This window comes from Mya arenaria, chromosome 4, assembly GCF_026914265.1.
Source record: "Mya arenaria isolate MELC-2E11 chromosome 4, ASM2691426v1".
Classification (NCBI taxonomy): domain Eukaryota; kingdom Metazoa; phylum Mollusca; class Bivalvia; order Myida; family Myidae; genus Mya; species Mya arenaria.
The window spans coordinates 68519751-68537792 of NC_069125.1; the positions used below are offsets into that span (position 1 = coordinate 68519751).

At 36.9% G+C, this 18042-nt stretch overlaps 1 protein-coding gene across 1 annotated transcript in view; it reads left to right on the forward strand.

Annotated features, from left to right (window-relative positions):
- The first annotated feature begins 4783 nt into the window (after positions 1–4783).
- The window catches only part of LOC128231630 (sodium-dependent serotonin transporter-like), a 35587-nt gene continuing 22328 nt past the window's right edge, over positions 4784–18042 (forward strand). Inside the window, exons 1-2 of the mRNA XM_052944659.1 lie at positions 4784–5680; positions 15410–15544. Coding sequence (XP_052800619.1) covers positions 5290–5680; positions 15410–15544 — 526 coding nt within the window. The 5' untranslated portion in view covers positions 4784–5289. The remainder of the gene's footprint in view (positions 5681–15409; positions 15545–18042) is intronic.

The following is an 18042-nucleotide window of genomic DNA, read 5'->3' on the forward strand; positions in this document are numbered from 1 at the left end:
GAACAATAATGCTCGCTGGCGTTGTGTACGTATTACATGAACAGACACATTAGAACACTATTGACCGCTGGCGTTGTGTACGTATAATATGGACAGACACAGTATGACACTATTTACCGCTGGCGTTGTGTACGTATAACATGGACAGACACAGTAGAACACTATTGACCGCTGGCGTTGTGTACGTATAATATGGACAGACACAGTATGACACTATTGACCGCTGGCGTTGTGTACGTATAACATGGACAGACACAGTATGACACTATTTACCGCTGGCGTTGTGTACGTATAACATGGACAGACACAGTAGAACAATAATGCTCGCTGGCGTTGTGTACGTATTACATGAACAGACACATTAGAACACTATTGACCGCTGGCGTTGTGTACGTATTACATGAGCAGACACAGTAGAACCCTATTGGCCGCTGGCGTTGTGTACGTATTACATGAACAGACACAGTAGATCACTTTTGATCGCAGGCGTTGTGTATGTATTACATGAACAGACACAGTAGAAAACTATTGACCGCTGGCGTTGTGTACGTATTACATGAATAGACACAGTAGAACACTATTGACCGCTGGCGATGTGCACGTATAACATGGTCAGGCGCAGTAGAACACTATTGACCACTGGCGTTGTGTACGTATAACATGGACAGTCAGAAGATGACACTATTGGCCGCTGTCGTTGTGTACGTATTCCATTAACAGATACAGAAGAACACTATTGACCGCTGGCTTTTTAAACGTATAACATGGACAGACACAGTATGACACTATTGACCGCTGGCGTTGTAAACGTATAACATGGACAGACACAGTATGACACTATTGACCGCTGGCGTTGTGTACGTATAACATGGACAGACACAGTATGACACTATTGACCGCTGGCGTTGTGTACGTATAACATGGACAGACACAGTATGACACTATTGACCGCTGGCGTTGTAAACGTATAACATGGACAGACACAGTATGACACTATTGACCGCTGGCGTTGTGTACGTATAACATGGACAGACACAGTATGACACTATTGACCGTTGGCGTTGTGTACGTATAACATGGACAGACACAGTATGACACTATTTCTCGCTGGCGTTTTGTACGTATAACATGGACAGACACAGTATGACACTATTGACCGCTGGTGTTGTAAACGTATAACATGGACAGACACAGTGTGACACTATTGACCGCTGGCGTTGTGCACGTATAACATGGACAGACACAGTGTGACACTATTGACCGCTGGCGTTGTGCACGTATAACATGGACAGACAAAGTAGAACGCTATTGACCGCTGGCGTTGTAAACGTATAACATGGACAGACACAGTATGACACTATTGACCGCTGGCGTTATGTATGTATAACATGGACAGACACAGTAGAACACTATTGACCGCTGGCGTTATGTACGTATAACATGGACAGACACAGTAGAACACTATTGACCGCTGGCGTTGTAAACGTATAACATGGACAGACACAGTATGACACTATTGACCGCTGGCGTTATGTATGTATAACATGGACATACACAGTAGAACATTATTGACCGCTGGCGTTTTGTAAGTATAACAAGGACAGACACAGTATGACACTATTGGCCGCTGGTGTTGTGTACGTATCACATGGACAGACACAGTATGACACTATTGACCGCTGGCGTTGTGTACGTATAACATGGACAGACACAGTAGAACACTATTGGCCGCTGGCGTTATGTACGTATAACATGAACAGACACAGTAGAACACTAGTGACCGCTGGCGTTGGGTACATATAGCATGGCCAGACACAGTAAAACACTATTGACCGCTGGCGTTGTGTACGTATAACATGAACAGACACAGTAGAACAATAGTGACCGCTGGCGTTGTGTACGTATAACATGGACTGATACAGTAGAACACTATTGACCGCTGGCGTTGTGTACGTATAACATGGACAGACACAGTAGAACACTAGTGACCGCTGGCGTTGTGTACGTATAACATGGACAGACACAGTAGAACAATATTGACCGCTGGCGTTGTGCACGTATAACATCGACAGACACAGTAGAACACTATTGTCCGCTGGCGTTGTGCACGTATAACATATACAGACACAGTTGAACACTATTGGCCGCTGGTTTTGTGTATGTTTGATTTATTTTTATTTATTTTACAACGAATCTGTAGAAACATGAACTTACGCTATGTAACTCTAGTTGGTATGATGTTGCACGAGAGTGTTGTTTGGTGTTGTAGGTCCACCTATCCACCTACTGAGCTATTCCGGTTAGTGAAAAATATTTGTAATTCCATCGAAATATTGGATACTTCATCGCGGTTTACGGCTTAGCGTAAAGAGGACTCTGATTAGCTGACCGAACGGTCACCAGAAGATGATCTCCTATGTCAAAGTTATACTAGGACATGATTTAATTCAGACTGAAAAAAACTTTGCTGAAATGTTTATGTTACCATCACATAGTTCTCATAACATTATGCAAAAACAAGACAAACAATAGGCCGATTGTTCAGAAAGTCGCTTAATACTTAGCATAGAAATCGTTGTTAAGTTTGGTAATATACTTATAGAGATCGTTAACATTTTCGTCATATGTTTTTTTTTATTGTTTAGGAGTTTTTAGCAATAACTAACGATAACCTAAAATCCCCAATATCAAATTTAACGACGGATAACAACGACAAACAAAATGGCCGCAATTATTGATGCTCTGAACGATAAAATCAGGGAAAAAACGTGTTTACCGGCCAAAGTTCATGTATAAACCCCTCATAGACAAAGAACTGCGTGCCAGTTGCAGGTTTGGTAAGGAGTGGTTAGAATTCATAACTGACCAGCTGGAAGAAAGGCTCCGTGGACCTACCGATAGAGGTTGTGCCATGGACTCTGCAGTGCAGGTCAGATTAAATGCATTGTGGGAAAAAGCAAATGCATTATGGGTCAACTCTTTTGTACATTTGTTGCTTAAGAATTAGCGATATCGCTAAATCGTTGAACGATTGTACGTTAGCGACAGCGATAACGGTGTTCTGACCAGTCATATTTTTAACAGTTAGCAAGCGATATGTTAAAAAATTAGTAATTTTTAATTTGGCGAATCGCTAACTTGTCGGGAATTTCTGAACAATCGGCCCAATGATTTTATATTAAAACCTGTACTATCTATTTGCTAGAATATCTTAATCTATACGTATCACTGTCTTACATAATTGAATAAAATACAGCACTAGAAATGTGGCATTGCAGTTTAAGGCTTATCAACCGTTTTCCTACGGAAAAGTATTAAGCAGTGTTTCAAATGATATTGTGATATTATTACTTGACGTAGATTGACGAGGGTGTTCTTACCTCAACAGGTGTTAACAAGCTTCAGAGTGGTGTCAACAGACACGGAAAGGCATTTGGGTAAGTTGAGAGGTAATTTGTGTTTAATCTGGAAGTTATCGTAGGGATGACATCATGTACGGAGAGAGGATGAATCCTACAGGAGATAAGCAGGGTTGAGTCCCCTCTGACGTTCTATGTAAGGAAACAGAAGGGTACATGATGATGGTGATGATGATGGTGATGGTGGTGGTGATGGTGGTTGAGATGATGATGATGATGATGATGATGATGATGATGGTGGTGGTGGTGGTGGTGGTGGTGGTGGTGGTGGTGGTGATGATGATGATGATGATGATGATGATGATGATGATGATGATGATGATGATGATGATGGTGGTGGTGTTGTTGGTGTTGGTGATGCTGATGATGATGATGATGATGGTGGTGGTGGTGGTGGTGGTGGTGGTGGTGGTGGTGGTGATGATGATGATGATGATGATGATGATGATGATGATGATGATGATGATGATGATGATGATGATGATGATGATGATGATGATGATGATGATGATGATGATGATGATGATGATGATGATGATGTTGATGATGATGATGATGATGACGGCGATGATGATGACGGCGATGATGATGACGGCGATAACGATGACGATGTTGATTTAATACTAGTACTACTACAACTTATACTGAAAATCTGATTCGACGCAATTGCATTCGGAGCACCTCGGCCATTTTTTCAAAAACAACCTCGGATGTATATGGACGGTTTACATACTTAAAAAGTGGTACGTTTAAGTCCGCTGCAAATAGATCGCGTAGTAATCTTATTTAGTAGTTAAAATTTATGACTTAACTCTTGGGAATCGTAATTATGTTTGCAATAATACACTTCACTGGCAATCAATTTCAACTGAGAGCAATGAATACAACTCTTAAACACTACATTTAATTAATGCTTTTATTCAAAAAAATACGGACTACTTCAACAGATGTACCGGCATACATCCGAGGTTGTTTTTGAAAAAAAATGGCCGAGGAGTTCCGAATGACGCAATTGATGTGAATTTTCTTGAAGCGAATATCGATTGATGTTTTCGAACTATTATGTTATAGTAGTAACTCAATCTTTATCATATCAACTATACCAACATATGACAATACAGATTTACGGACTATTACAAAGACATGACTGGCGTATGGCGGCACTTTCAGCTCACTTGTCCAAGCACAATGTGCCGGATTACTGCAGTAGATAAATATTTCAATAACGCCTGATAAGTTGTGGACATGGATTAAAGCTCTAACTGATTTTGGCGAGGAATCTTGGTTTTCTAGATAAGGCTGGTTCGGAGCTAAGCTGTTTACTAACATCGAGCCGTGATGCATTCTACTGAGAAGTTCTTCCGTTTTATAGCGCCAGAACACAGTTTGTTCTCCTCTTAATTGGATAAAGTTGTTCAATTGGATACATGGATTTAAAAAAAAACTCATGGTGATTAACTTGTGGCAAATTATCTTATTTAATTGTAAAAAAGATTTATTTTTTATGATGGTGTTATTTCTCTCTCACATTTACTTGAGTGTGAATCAAATTCTTTGGTAGTTTGTGACCTGGTGCTGTAAATCGGTTAAAATATATGACGGATGACGGTCGTGTGTGATAACGTTTTGTTTACAAACTGAATGTGGGTGAGATTATAGCAGACACGGCATTACATAAGCACTGTGGAATTGTTTCATGAACTATTAACGTCATTTTTATCCGTCGACGGTGAAAAAAAAGAAACATTTTCCAAGAGGTATAAGAGCAGCAATCAGAAACATAAATATCAGATAGCGTAATATGTTTCTGCCATGAGGAACTTGCGTTACAGGAGAAAAAAATTCAACTGACAAAATAAGTTTGACTGTAATGGTTAATAGTGTTAATGAAAGGTTAGGATTCATGGACATGGATACGGATACTGATATAAATGTCTTTGAATGCCCTACTGTGACGGACGCTTTACTGAACATCCACGAGAAGGATGAACATTCATTTAAGCGCGAAATGGACATTAATGATCACAATGGTATAACTAACACACAGGACGGTCACCACTCACAACCACCACCATACGAAAACACAACTGTTAGTTCAGAACAATTAGAGTTGGGTGTCCATGAGAATGGGGACAATGGTGACAATGGGACACGCGAAACTTGGGGTAACAAGATCGACTTCCTGTTGTCGGTGACGGGGTTCGCGGTGGACCTGGGTAATGTGTGGCGCTTCCCATACATCTGCTACAAGAACGGCGGAGGTGAGTGGACACGGAGTGCTGCATGGTCATTTAGTGGGTCGTATTAAAGTGACACTCTTATTCATAATCAATACATACACATGTATAACAAACATGAATTTTGAGTGAAAATATTAAATGATTGGTGAATGCTGAAAGAATTACTGTGATCTACTATCGTTTCATAAGGTCGAATAGCGTGATTTTTGCATCTTTCTTTCAAATTAAACTCTGTATCCTTCATAAGAATCATTGTTTTCGACATTTATCCGTCCCCTCTGGTATTTTAAATCAACTTTTTTTTAATTTTGGTAAATGTTATTTGGGAGTAGGAGTGCATCTTTAAGTAGTTGTCCTGATTCGACAGCTGATTCTTCTCATCTATCGCACACATTTAAGCAAGGTTATCAAAGGACTCTCGGTATCAACTATGCAAAAGAAACGTAGAATAAAGATGCACGTACACGCTGAGCACTTATTAGAATGAGGTGACAGACCAAGAATCGTTAAAATCTAGTGCTCGTGTACTTACATATTAAACGTAATAAACGCAGTACGTCCTCATTCTGTTTTAACAGTATCTTCACTGTATACAACATTAACTTGGTGTGAAACTACAAGATTACACGCTTTTTATATTAAATCTGGCATCACCATTAACCCTTTTCAGACCTGAAGCGAAAAGCAGGCCATTAATACAAAATGATTATACATAAATACGAAATGACCGTGTGAAGATTGAAGTCCTGTATCGAATAATATTAAGTCAGTAGTCGGACCCCAAAACAAAACAATGTGTTTTAATACCTTCGTGACGCTTGAAATATTTAAGCGTTATCTTATTAATATCAGTCTGTTCAATGCTAAATAGTTACTTGTATAACTATATCTAACAGAGTACATTATCTGTGTCAAATAGGTGCCAAAATTGTTTAAGACGTTTACTGATTACGCAGATAAATGTATACTACAACGTTATGACTATTAGTAGAGTGTGAAATAATTAATCGGATGGTTATACTTGTTGATATAATATAGCGCAATAAATAGATATGGTACCATGCTCCAGTATGGTTGTTATTTTTAGCTCGAGTAAACAACGATCACCCCAGTCGTTAACTTTCGCTAATTTAAAAGGATACATTGCAACTTGAATGGCTAAATTTACCATAAGGTTGCTAAAATCAAATCATATAAGTCTGAGAACGGAAAAGTTTTAAATGTTTTCTTTGCATTAAATTATTTCATTCAAAATCTGGTTTCACACATTTCACGGTTTGTATTTATTTCATGATATAAGGAAGGGCTCTTCAACTAAAAGTGAATCGTTTATTGCGAGAGTAAAGGCACACTTAAGTAGCCGGAAATGGGCACAGGAATTGTTTGATATTATTGTTTATAAGTTAACCTGTGTACGAACAATCGAAAGCACAACTTTTATGATCAAATATTTCTAATAATCGGTAAATCCATGGAATATATGGGCTGCCGTTTTTGCACTTGCTGCGGGTGTTTTGCAATGCCTGCATTCACGCGAGGCCTGGAACGCTAAACACAAATTGTACCGATTCATATTGACTCTTTCCTCGTATGTACGATGCATGTTATATTAACCTGATACGACAGTTTAAGGCCGAAAGAAATAGCAACCTTTTGTTTGTATTTGTTGTAACGATAAAGCATAGTGTTAACAAAATGTGATACAATATTCTGGTGCAATTTTCAAAACAGATCCAGACCTATGTGCATTTGTCGTCTGTTCTCGATCGGTCATTCGCTTCAATATCTTTATTTATTCATACATTACAATGTTTGTAATAAACATTCTAATTAGACACGGGATCATATATGCCTATCATCAGATAAGAATGGATGTACCATATATCTGATCAATGTGGTTTATGAGATATAGAAAGTGCTAGTGTGCCAAGATCATTCCATGTTGTTGATTGGAGTGGGCGGCTAGAGCTCTGTTTTTATCAAAACAACCCAGTTTCAGTCATCATTAATGTCATTGCGCGGCACAGAAACTGGTATAATGAATCTTTAATCTTTCAATCAAATACTTAAAAATAGGATAACTTTATACATGTACTTTTTCGGTACTAGCCAAGGGCTTTCTTTGAAAACTCCCAGCGACATTCCTTTCAATTCAAGGCCTCATCCGTGTGAAGTTATTTTGGCAGGTGAATGAAAGTACTTAATAAAGCATAAAACGTTGAAAGTATGAAGACAGTTTAAATCCATTGGCACTTATCTTATTTCTGAATATGTCAGTAATCCAAAATAATAATCTTTATTTTTTTGCCAAAAAAAATCAAAAAAATCGTTGGTTTGTATGTGTTCCAAGTGTGACTTATTGATTCCGCACTTGAACATGCCTGTAATTGGACGAAATTGAATACCACATCTTCTTTCAAACTTACTATTACTTTAAATAAAGATCTCTTTTTTGTTTAATTCTGAAAAAGTAATAAATGTGACGGAAGCGGTTAAATCCCGGTGCACATACCACGTAATCTTATGTCATATGTAAAATAATTTAGATGGGTAATTCCGACATGTTTTCAGCCGGATGTTGATGTTATTCACTTGCGATTATTCTCCAAAAATGAACGATAATAGAACATGAATCGCAGGATGATCACATAACGATTAGATTTATGCTGGGGCGGATTCTAGATTTGACGTAAGAGAGTGCGTTAAAAAGGGGCGTAAAGTTTTGACACCCTTTAAAACTATTCAGAATCTCAAGCGAGAAAGTAAAACAGGCAAAAATACCACGTTTTCATTGTTTTAATATATTTGTCACACAGTATCCTTTTAAATACAGGATAGTTTAATTGGGATGTGCTTATGTAATCTAAATTTCTTTGCGGCCATTTTGGATTTACTTTTGTCCCCGTACATACCTTATAGGAAAATAAATTAATGGATAATATCCGGCTGATAATGTCCGGAATATGCTTCCGGGCCATGCTTAATGACCATGCTTCGTGAGCATTTCTCTATATATTGATGACACATGTCTTGATGCATAGTTGATACATTCATAGTGTTTTTTTAAAGTTTGCTTTAAGTTCAAGTCTGGGGTAGCTATTCGAACCTTCAATGTTCATAAATACCTCCAAATAAATGATACCTTGTTTAATGGTTGAAATCATTTTTTGTTTATTGACAAGGCACATCCCTCTAAAATGTATATACATGTATATATATCTAGGCACATGCTTGTTGCAGGGGAAAATGAGTAACATTGATAATGATTTGTTTACTACAAATTTCAATTAACCATGTTCTAAATTAAAATAACCAGTTATTCTGTGCTGTTATTAATTTTACAAAAGCGTTTGACTATATAGTACGAGATAATCTGTGGTATAACCTTTATTTATTAGGACTAAGGGGCAATCGTTTTTCATTAATACACGCTATGTATAAAAATTCAAGAGTCAACCACCAAAATGCTCTACGTGCAGCGTTAGAAAGTCATTTAGGTGTTCGTCAAGGAGAATGTCTATAGCCGTTATTATTTTCTTTGTATTAGTGGGGTCGACACAGGATTGTTAACGTTCTGTTTTCGCTTAAATGCAGACGATGTTGTTAATTAAAGATGGCAATTTATTTTTGTCAAACATTATGCACCCCTGAGGGCCATGTTGTCAGAAATATATGGCATTTAAATAAAAATATGCATAGACCGTAATTCCAGCTTGTTTGACCTGATGACCTCATAATCAATAGGGGTCGTCTATTGGTTCGGCCCAACCTCCATGTCAATTTTGACGACAGACAATGCATGTATTGTTTAGTACCGCTTGGACAAGATTTTCAAGTTCAAGGTCATTATGACATTAAACTTTGGAACAAATGATTCCAAAACACACCCAACATTCTTGTCATGTTTGCGGACCATAAGTCTATGCATTGTCTAGTTATCACTCGGACAAGCTTTTCGCATTCAATGCGACTTTGACATTGACCTGATTACTTCAAAATCAATAGAGTCACACCCACAACCTTCGTGTCAAGTTTGAGGGTGATTGTGACCTTGACATTTAAACTGTTTACCATACAAAAAATGGGAGTCATCTACCAGTCAGGCCCAGTCTCCATTTCAAGTCTGAGGACCGAAGGTCAAGGTCTTGGCGACTTTTCACTCGGACAAACATTTCATTTCAAGGTCACTGTGACCTTTGGTCCGATGATCTCAAAATCAATGGAGTTCATCTTCTGGACACACCCAACCTCCAAGTCAAGTCTGAAAACCGTAAGTTGAGGCATTATGGAGTTATCACGTGGACAAGCTTTTTGAATTCAATGCCACAGTGACATTAACCTTTGAGCCGATGACATTAAAATCGACGAGATTCATCTACTGGTTACGCCCAAACTCCAAGTGAAGTTTAAGAAGTATTGGTCGATGCATTGTCCAGTAATCACTCGGGCATGTTCTTTACAAAGGTTACGGTGACATTGACTTTTAAGCCGATGACTTCAAAATCAATAGAGGTCGTCTACTGGTAACGCCAAACCTCCAATTCAAGTTTTAGGACAATGCGTCCAGGCACTGTCGGGTTATCATTCGGGCAAGTAGGTCTACCGACTTTCTGACTGACATACCGACCAAACGACCGGACGACTGACCGAAATGTGCAAAGCAAAGCACACTTCGAAGGAAGGCAAACCTAAGATTCTGGTATGCGGGAAGCTAGACGATCACATTTAAATGTTTATTTTTTCTATCTGGTATCATTATTTGAAGTTGTCAATACATTTACATATTTAGGTATAGTCTAACTATAAGGTGGGTCATATATTCGTGCTTCCAAAACGTTGTCTGGTTAAGCACATAAAGCATTTTTTAAATTGAGAAAATACTTGAATACATTATACTATTTCTATTGTTATATTAGTAGTTTTATTCAAGTAATTTCTCAATTTAAATATATTTTCTGAACATATTGGTACTTGTTGACAAACTTTTTAGACCTATTTTATTATATGGTTTAGAAGTTTAGGGATGTTCAAAACAATTGCCAAATGTAAAGATATGAACCAAATTTATAAAATATACACTTTCGGTTAAAACGATTTTGTATATGCAGAGGCGGGTAGACTAGAAATAATGTATCATTGCATTATCAATACTAATTAATGCTGGTCTAATGTTTTAGTATGCCGAATGATAAATTTGTAAGAATGTAATGCTTGATGATGTTGTAAAATTCCCACTTAAAACAAACTGGGGTGTGGATGGCGTGCACAAAAACGTTAAACAGAAGATTGTCAGCCTCTTCAAGAGCGTTATTTTATAGTATAGAAAAATCTCTAATTTTGAATTCAAAACCTACCTCAAGTGTGTAAATGAATTGCTTTGAACCAGTTTTGATAAGCGTCGCATCGGCTAAATATAGAAGTTGGTAGATGCACATTATTGTTATGTCATAGACGACGATTTTGACAGCCTACAAACAAATACTGGATCTAAAAATAATCCACGATTTTACCGTTCTCATTCAAATATGTTTTACACCATTGAAATGTCGAATACAGAAAGTATTGGTTTGTTAAAGAATCGTTCCATTTTCCTGTAAAAAGTATTTGCTCAGAGAAAGAATTTCATTACTTTACAAGTTGACAAGTTTATTTTATCTACACTTTCCATACATGATTTATTAATGTTTAAGTACCAACTTTTCAATAGCTAAAAATATTAATACGCTTTTTTTCTTCTGAAAAATAGTTTAAATATTCGGTGTTATATAATTTGATGTTAATGTAAAGCATTTCAAAAAGTCATAAAACTTATATAACCCACCAAGCAAATGTTTAGAAATGAAAATTGATCATGGGCCATGATAGCCTATATTTATGTGATGTAACGTGTGAAAATAAACTTGGTTTAAGACTGAGAGCAGTGCTCCGTAAGCGGCGTAGACTGCATTATGTTTCATTTAAAATGGTGAAGAAATAGTAAAGTTATCTTTGTTTATAGTCTTCATTAAAAGCAAAATGTTGCCTTCCGTAGCATTTATGACGCAATTTGTCACGTGGTCCCTCTGCAGGTATGGTAAAGTCATTTCAACATGTGTATAGTTAGTTATTGACATACTGTTTTCTTCTTTTTTTGATAAGCTGAAATTTTTATTAAACTGGAGTAAGTTGTCATTGGAAAAAAATTTGGATTAGCTTTTACGTATTTTTGATGATGTTGTTGTTGTTGTTGTTTTTGTTTGGTTTTCTTCCTCATTTTTTTCATCAGAACTTGTGTTTCATGCATGTCAGTCAAGGTCATGAACAGTGCCGTCATAAAAAGTGTTGAACACTGATTAAAACTGATAAAGACTGCCATCCCTTCGGTTAAAAAAAGAATTTTAACCGTTATATTACTTTATATAAAAAAATGGACTTCAGCGAACACTTGTAGCAATACATATACAAGCTATAGAGTTCCACTCTCAAAGTAATTTAAGCACACGTTTGTTTAAAAACACACACATGACACACAGATGTTGCGAAATGAAATAAATATGTGCACGTGCAGCACTAAATCTCTTTAATTTTTTGAAAAGATAACAATGCTTCGAACGGGAAAAGGCTTCAGTTTACAAGCGATTGGTGAGTTAATGTTAAACATTGAATTTCTGTTAAAAACTACTATTAAGTAGCATGACTAAATAATTATGATGCCCTGAATTTCTGGAATGTGGATTTTACGGGGCGAAATAAGGTTTGATAAGATGAAGAGTGGTTTAATAAAAGCCATGACAGGTTACCTTTACTGAGCGGACAGAAAGTTGAGATGTTTTTATATTTACATTGGTTACATGTTTGGATCACATAGCCCTCTTAAGAACTTATTTTCAAGAAATAGCGGCGGAAACATCCATCAATAATTATTTACATATGATAAAATCAGTAAACATTCATGCTCACACAAGCAGTTAAGTGTCCTGCAGTGTTTACTCAGTAAGATGTCCCTGAGAGAAAAAATGTTTGAATATGTTCGGGTTAGATCAATCAATTATTTTTTGTCACAAGTAAGGCAAGCCGTCACATACTAGATGCTGCGACATATTTATTCATCTTCGACCTCGGACACAAAACTGTGAGTTTTTACTACCAACAAAATTAACAGAAAGATATTTTTTGCCAGACTGTGAATACCACTGACTACTTTTTAAAGCAAACAGTGCCATAAATATTCCTTTCTTACACAGTAAATTATAGCCTTCTGATCTCAAGGATTGCAGTGAATACTTTCTTTTTTTGTGAGCTAACATAAGTAACAGTTCTCCCATCATTATTAATAAGCCTGGGATTTTTTTAAAAAAAGGGAGGGGGGCGGGCGGGTGGCGTTGTCAAAGGGGTGTGTAAAAACAAAGCACACTGCCCCTGTAAAACAGCTAAGTAATTGTTCCGAACATCTTTTTAATAACCAACTCCTACTTCTAGCGTTTTGGAATGACGGGTTTAATGGTCACTTATTAGAGTAAAAATTATTGGTTGTTTAGTATTGGAATTAACACGTTAATACGGAGAAATATGCCAATGGTTCATTTTTCAAACATCTTAAAAAACACTCGCATACTGAAGCCACTTGAGAAGGTTTAAGAAGGATGATAAATCGTAAAAATATACAATGGTGTCTCAATAAAACACAATTCTTGTAGCTTATTACAATAGCTTACTGAATTCGAAAAGTATGGTGTGTCAAACATTACAATATTTGATATATCTTATAACGTTGAACTATTCGACATGAAATATTTATAAAATACCGAATACTGTAACGTTTGGCAAGCCCCAGATATGCCTTGTAGAGTTATGACACAAACTATATGAACTCAATATGCTATACAATAGCGTCTCAATGGGCAGACCATCTTCATTACTAGCAATACACCGACAAATTGCCAATCATCAAACTCGGGTCGGCAGGGACCAGTTTTCCGGGGAATACTTGAAAACACAGTAAAACACCGAAACTATGTCGGAATTTGATTTATTTTGCAGAAAGGAAATCAGGGGAATATTCATCGATAAGATTCCAATGATAAATTGAAGAGGTTTTAATGAGTATACCACATTCAACCCGTGCTTTCGCTGACATTGAGCGGTTCGGCCTCAGTTGGTGTGCCGCCCGCACGTGATCGCATTGATAAGTGGCTACCTCTATCTGTCATCTGTGGAAGGCGACACTTGAGTCACCCGGGGTATCTTACTCAGTTTAGAGGCAGTGACTGACGCGTGGTTTCTGGCATCCTGCGTTACTAGTGGCATCTGAACGATTTAGCATTTATCATCATGCGTTCCTTGCATGTTACTAGTATTACTAGCAGTCACGTGAAGCCCAAGTCCACCTCCTATATGACTATCGCATTATATGTACTATGTTGATTATTTCTGACGGCACTATCATATGACATATACTCGGTGTGGGACATACCTTTGTTTTCTTCTTTTTTGAAAATAATTAAAGCACATATTTAAGAATAACTAAGAAAAAAGTTTGGTAGATCTAAAATCACCAGTCTTAAACAATGAACGAACATACATATCAAACTCATTAAAGCTGCACTCTCACAGATTTACCGTTTTTTCAACTTTTTTAGTTTTTGTCTTGGAAAGAGCAAATATTTGCATTAAGATCTGCAAACCAATGGTTAAAGATTGCTCACAAAAAATCAGATCTCAGATTTTTATATTTAAGTTAAAAAATTGATGTTTTATGCATATTTCTAAAACCGTTAGTAACGGTTTACGCCATTAAACATTATTTTTTCAACGGAAATATGCAAATCTCTATCCCAAGCATACCAATATGCATATCAATGTTAAAGCCCTGGTCGACGAAACCTTTGATACAGTGCTCAGCATTATGTACCGCATTGGGTAATTTTTTTTTTTGTTTTCGCCTCTGCATTGAGTCTCGTACCACTAGTATCGTGCCGTAAGTAGCGTGGATAGTTACGTACGGTAGGCTGGACAACATGTTATAAAAGAGTTCCACCACCATACCATCGTGATTGACATTATACATACCCATAGCTCGTGCTCGTCGTGTATAATTTGAATAACTCGGGTTTGGGTGCAATAAGTACTACTGACACACCATGTACACAACACGTACAAGACTACACTATTATATGTTATATACTCTACCAATTACCATACACTATACCGTTTCATTTGAATATTCCTTTTACCATGTACTATGACAATTACCATATACCATATGAATAATCATATACTATATAGTATATAAATACCATACACGGTACCAGTACCATATACTATAAACCAGTTACGATATACTATACAAATTACCATACACTAAATCACTACCATAAATGATATCACATCATTTACCATATACTATACCAAAAACAACATACTTTACCAATTATGATATATACTGTACCATTTACCATAAATTACACAAATTACTAAATTTCATACTAATTACACTAAACCAGTTACCATATACCATGCAAACTACCATATAACTATTATATAAATACCATATTCTGTACCAATACCATATTCTATTCCAAATACCACATACTATAATAATAACCCTATTTTATACCACTTATCATATACTTAACCAATAACATTTGATATACCAACTATCATAGAATATACAAATTTCCATATACTTCACCAATTACCATATACCATACCAATATCCATTACTAAACCATAAAAACACCTACAAATGTGTCATTACCATTCTGTTTTCAGGAGCGTTCCTGATCCCTTATTTCCTGATGCTGGTCTTTCTTGGGCTGCCACTCTTCTACATGGAGCTGGCTCTGGGGCAGTTCCACCGCAGCGGCGCCATCAAAATCTGGGACCGCCTCTGTCCGATGTTTAAAGGTGAGTGCAAGAAAAGGGCGACATAAGCATGTTCACTTTAGCTAAGATTTTAATTTTTGTTCGCCAAACCTAGGTACCAAAGAAAAAAATCACACAGTCATTCAAAAAAGTAAATAAAAAAATATCACCCAGGAAATAGAGAATGCATCTCTTCTGAGGTATTCATGATGAAAACAACAAAAAACCAAACCTCCCACTTCGACATTTCAGAACTCTGCAATGTTTAGTATTCGGATTTTTTAAAACGGTAGGATGGTTAATCTCCTGCCAGGGATGACCCTTTATTGGCTTGGACAACTTTTTTTCAAAGAGTGATGAGATTGTTTTAAGAGTCAACTTGCAATGCATACCAATCGAGAACATTTTGATCACCCTATTGGACACTAACGGCGAACAGCTTGCTTTGCCATGTTACCAGTGTTAAATATTACGCTTTTATTGGTTTAAATGGTATAAAACCCAAACGGGAAAATACAAATGTTGTAGTGTCTAATGGCAAATCATTGCTCAGGGTAACTTGACGCTTATCTTTTCATTCACTTCATTGGTATTGAGCGTCTGGCCCTGTATGGATCGTTGTCGTCTTTGCAGTGGCTTCGAAAATCGAAGACAATTCAGTTTGTTTTAGCTTTCCAAAAAATATTTGTTTGTTTTAGCTCACGGATATCGAAACATAGGCGCCTGAGTGTCAACATTGCAAAACGGCATGGCTTTACGTAGAGTTAACAATCTTTATTTTTTTTTAAAGATGTGCCTCAATCTCTGCACAATTTCAGGCGTTGGAATAAAACGATTTCCAGTAGCGCGTACCATATTGTACATGTAGGTCTGCCATAATTGTACATGTAGGTCTGCCATATTGTACATGTAGGTCTGCCATATTGTACATGTAGGTCTGCCATATTGTACATGTAGGTCTGCCATATTGTACATGTAGGTCTGCCATAATTGTACATGTAGGTCTGCCATATTGTACATGTAGGTCTGCCATATTGTACATGTAGGTCTGCCATAATTGTACATGTAGGTCTGCCATATTGTACATGCAGGTCTGCCATAATTGTACATGTAGGTCTGCCATAATTGTACATGTAGGTCTGCCATATTGTACATGTAGGTCTGCCATATTGTACATGTAGGTCTGCCATAATTGTACATGTAGGTCTGCCATATTGTACATGTAGGTCTGCCATAATTGTACATGTAGGTCTGCCATATTGTACATGTAGGTCTGCCATAATTGTACATGTAGGTCTGCCATATTGTACATGTAGGTCTGCCATAATTGTACATGTAGGTCTGCCATATTGTACATGTAGGTCTGCCATAATTGTACATGTAGGTCTGCCATATTGTACATGTAGGTCTGCCATATTGTACATGTAGGTCTGCCATATTGTACATGTAGGTCTGCCATATTGTACATGTAGGTCTACCATAAATATGTACATGTAGGTCTGCCATAATTGTACTTAGTTTACCCTCCCCACAAACAACTTCCGAACAAGAGTTGTTTGTGATAATTCACGAGGCAAACAAGACGTGACAGAAAATTAGAGCCAGACACCGACATTATTCTCTTTAAGGGAACAACATCAGCAGACAAATACAATTGGTGTGACACTTTGGAAATGATTTTAGAGAGGCTTATTCGATTATAGACAGTTGTATGGTATCGCTTATATATTGTCACAGTTATGTTGCGGCTTATGGCCTGATTTTCGCGCATCCTTTCAAGTTGACCGTTTTCTTCTGACTGACCACACGAACAGTTCTGTTTCCAATGCACGAGGGACATTCAATAAACGACTGCATTCAAATGTGTTTGGCATCTATATAAGAGTAATTTTAGTGCTCATAAAAAGTATCATCCAGTAAATTATTTACTGTAAAGACAATTTTCCTTTGGTTATTAGAATTGTTTCATTGCCAACTCTATTGTGTAAACGTAAGCAATTTGACCAAATTTCAAATGTTTAAAGCTGTAGACATAAAATAAAAACGCCGAAAGCGTTGAAAGGTTGAAGGCGGGATAAGCTTGATTTTTTTTTACAATTCTATTCATAGGCAAAACATATGGAATCCGAAAAAAAATAAAAATGAGTGGCACTAACTGTAACAGGTAAGTGCCTGTCATTACCAAGGAATAGGTATTATAAAGTGATGATTTTTTAATAACATTAACCGATAAACTTTATGTACTAGATAATATAAAAATCGCTTTCATATCGAAAGTGCATTGCTAGTGTAAAGTTAATTATATGAGACCCGATATTGGCTGAGGACGTTTTAACTATTTGCAATAGGAAAAGTAAGGCATAGGTTTTAGTGAACACATTTGAATTTTCTGCATTTTCATCTATAAGTATTCACTCGGTTCCTCTCCAAGATTCATTTAAGATTATTCTGGTTTCTATTAATTTCACATTAAACGTATGGTATTTAAAATAAATGGTCTTTTAATTCGCAATAATTTAAACCGAATAACACCAAACGCC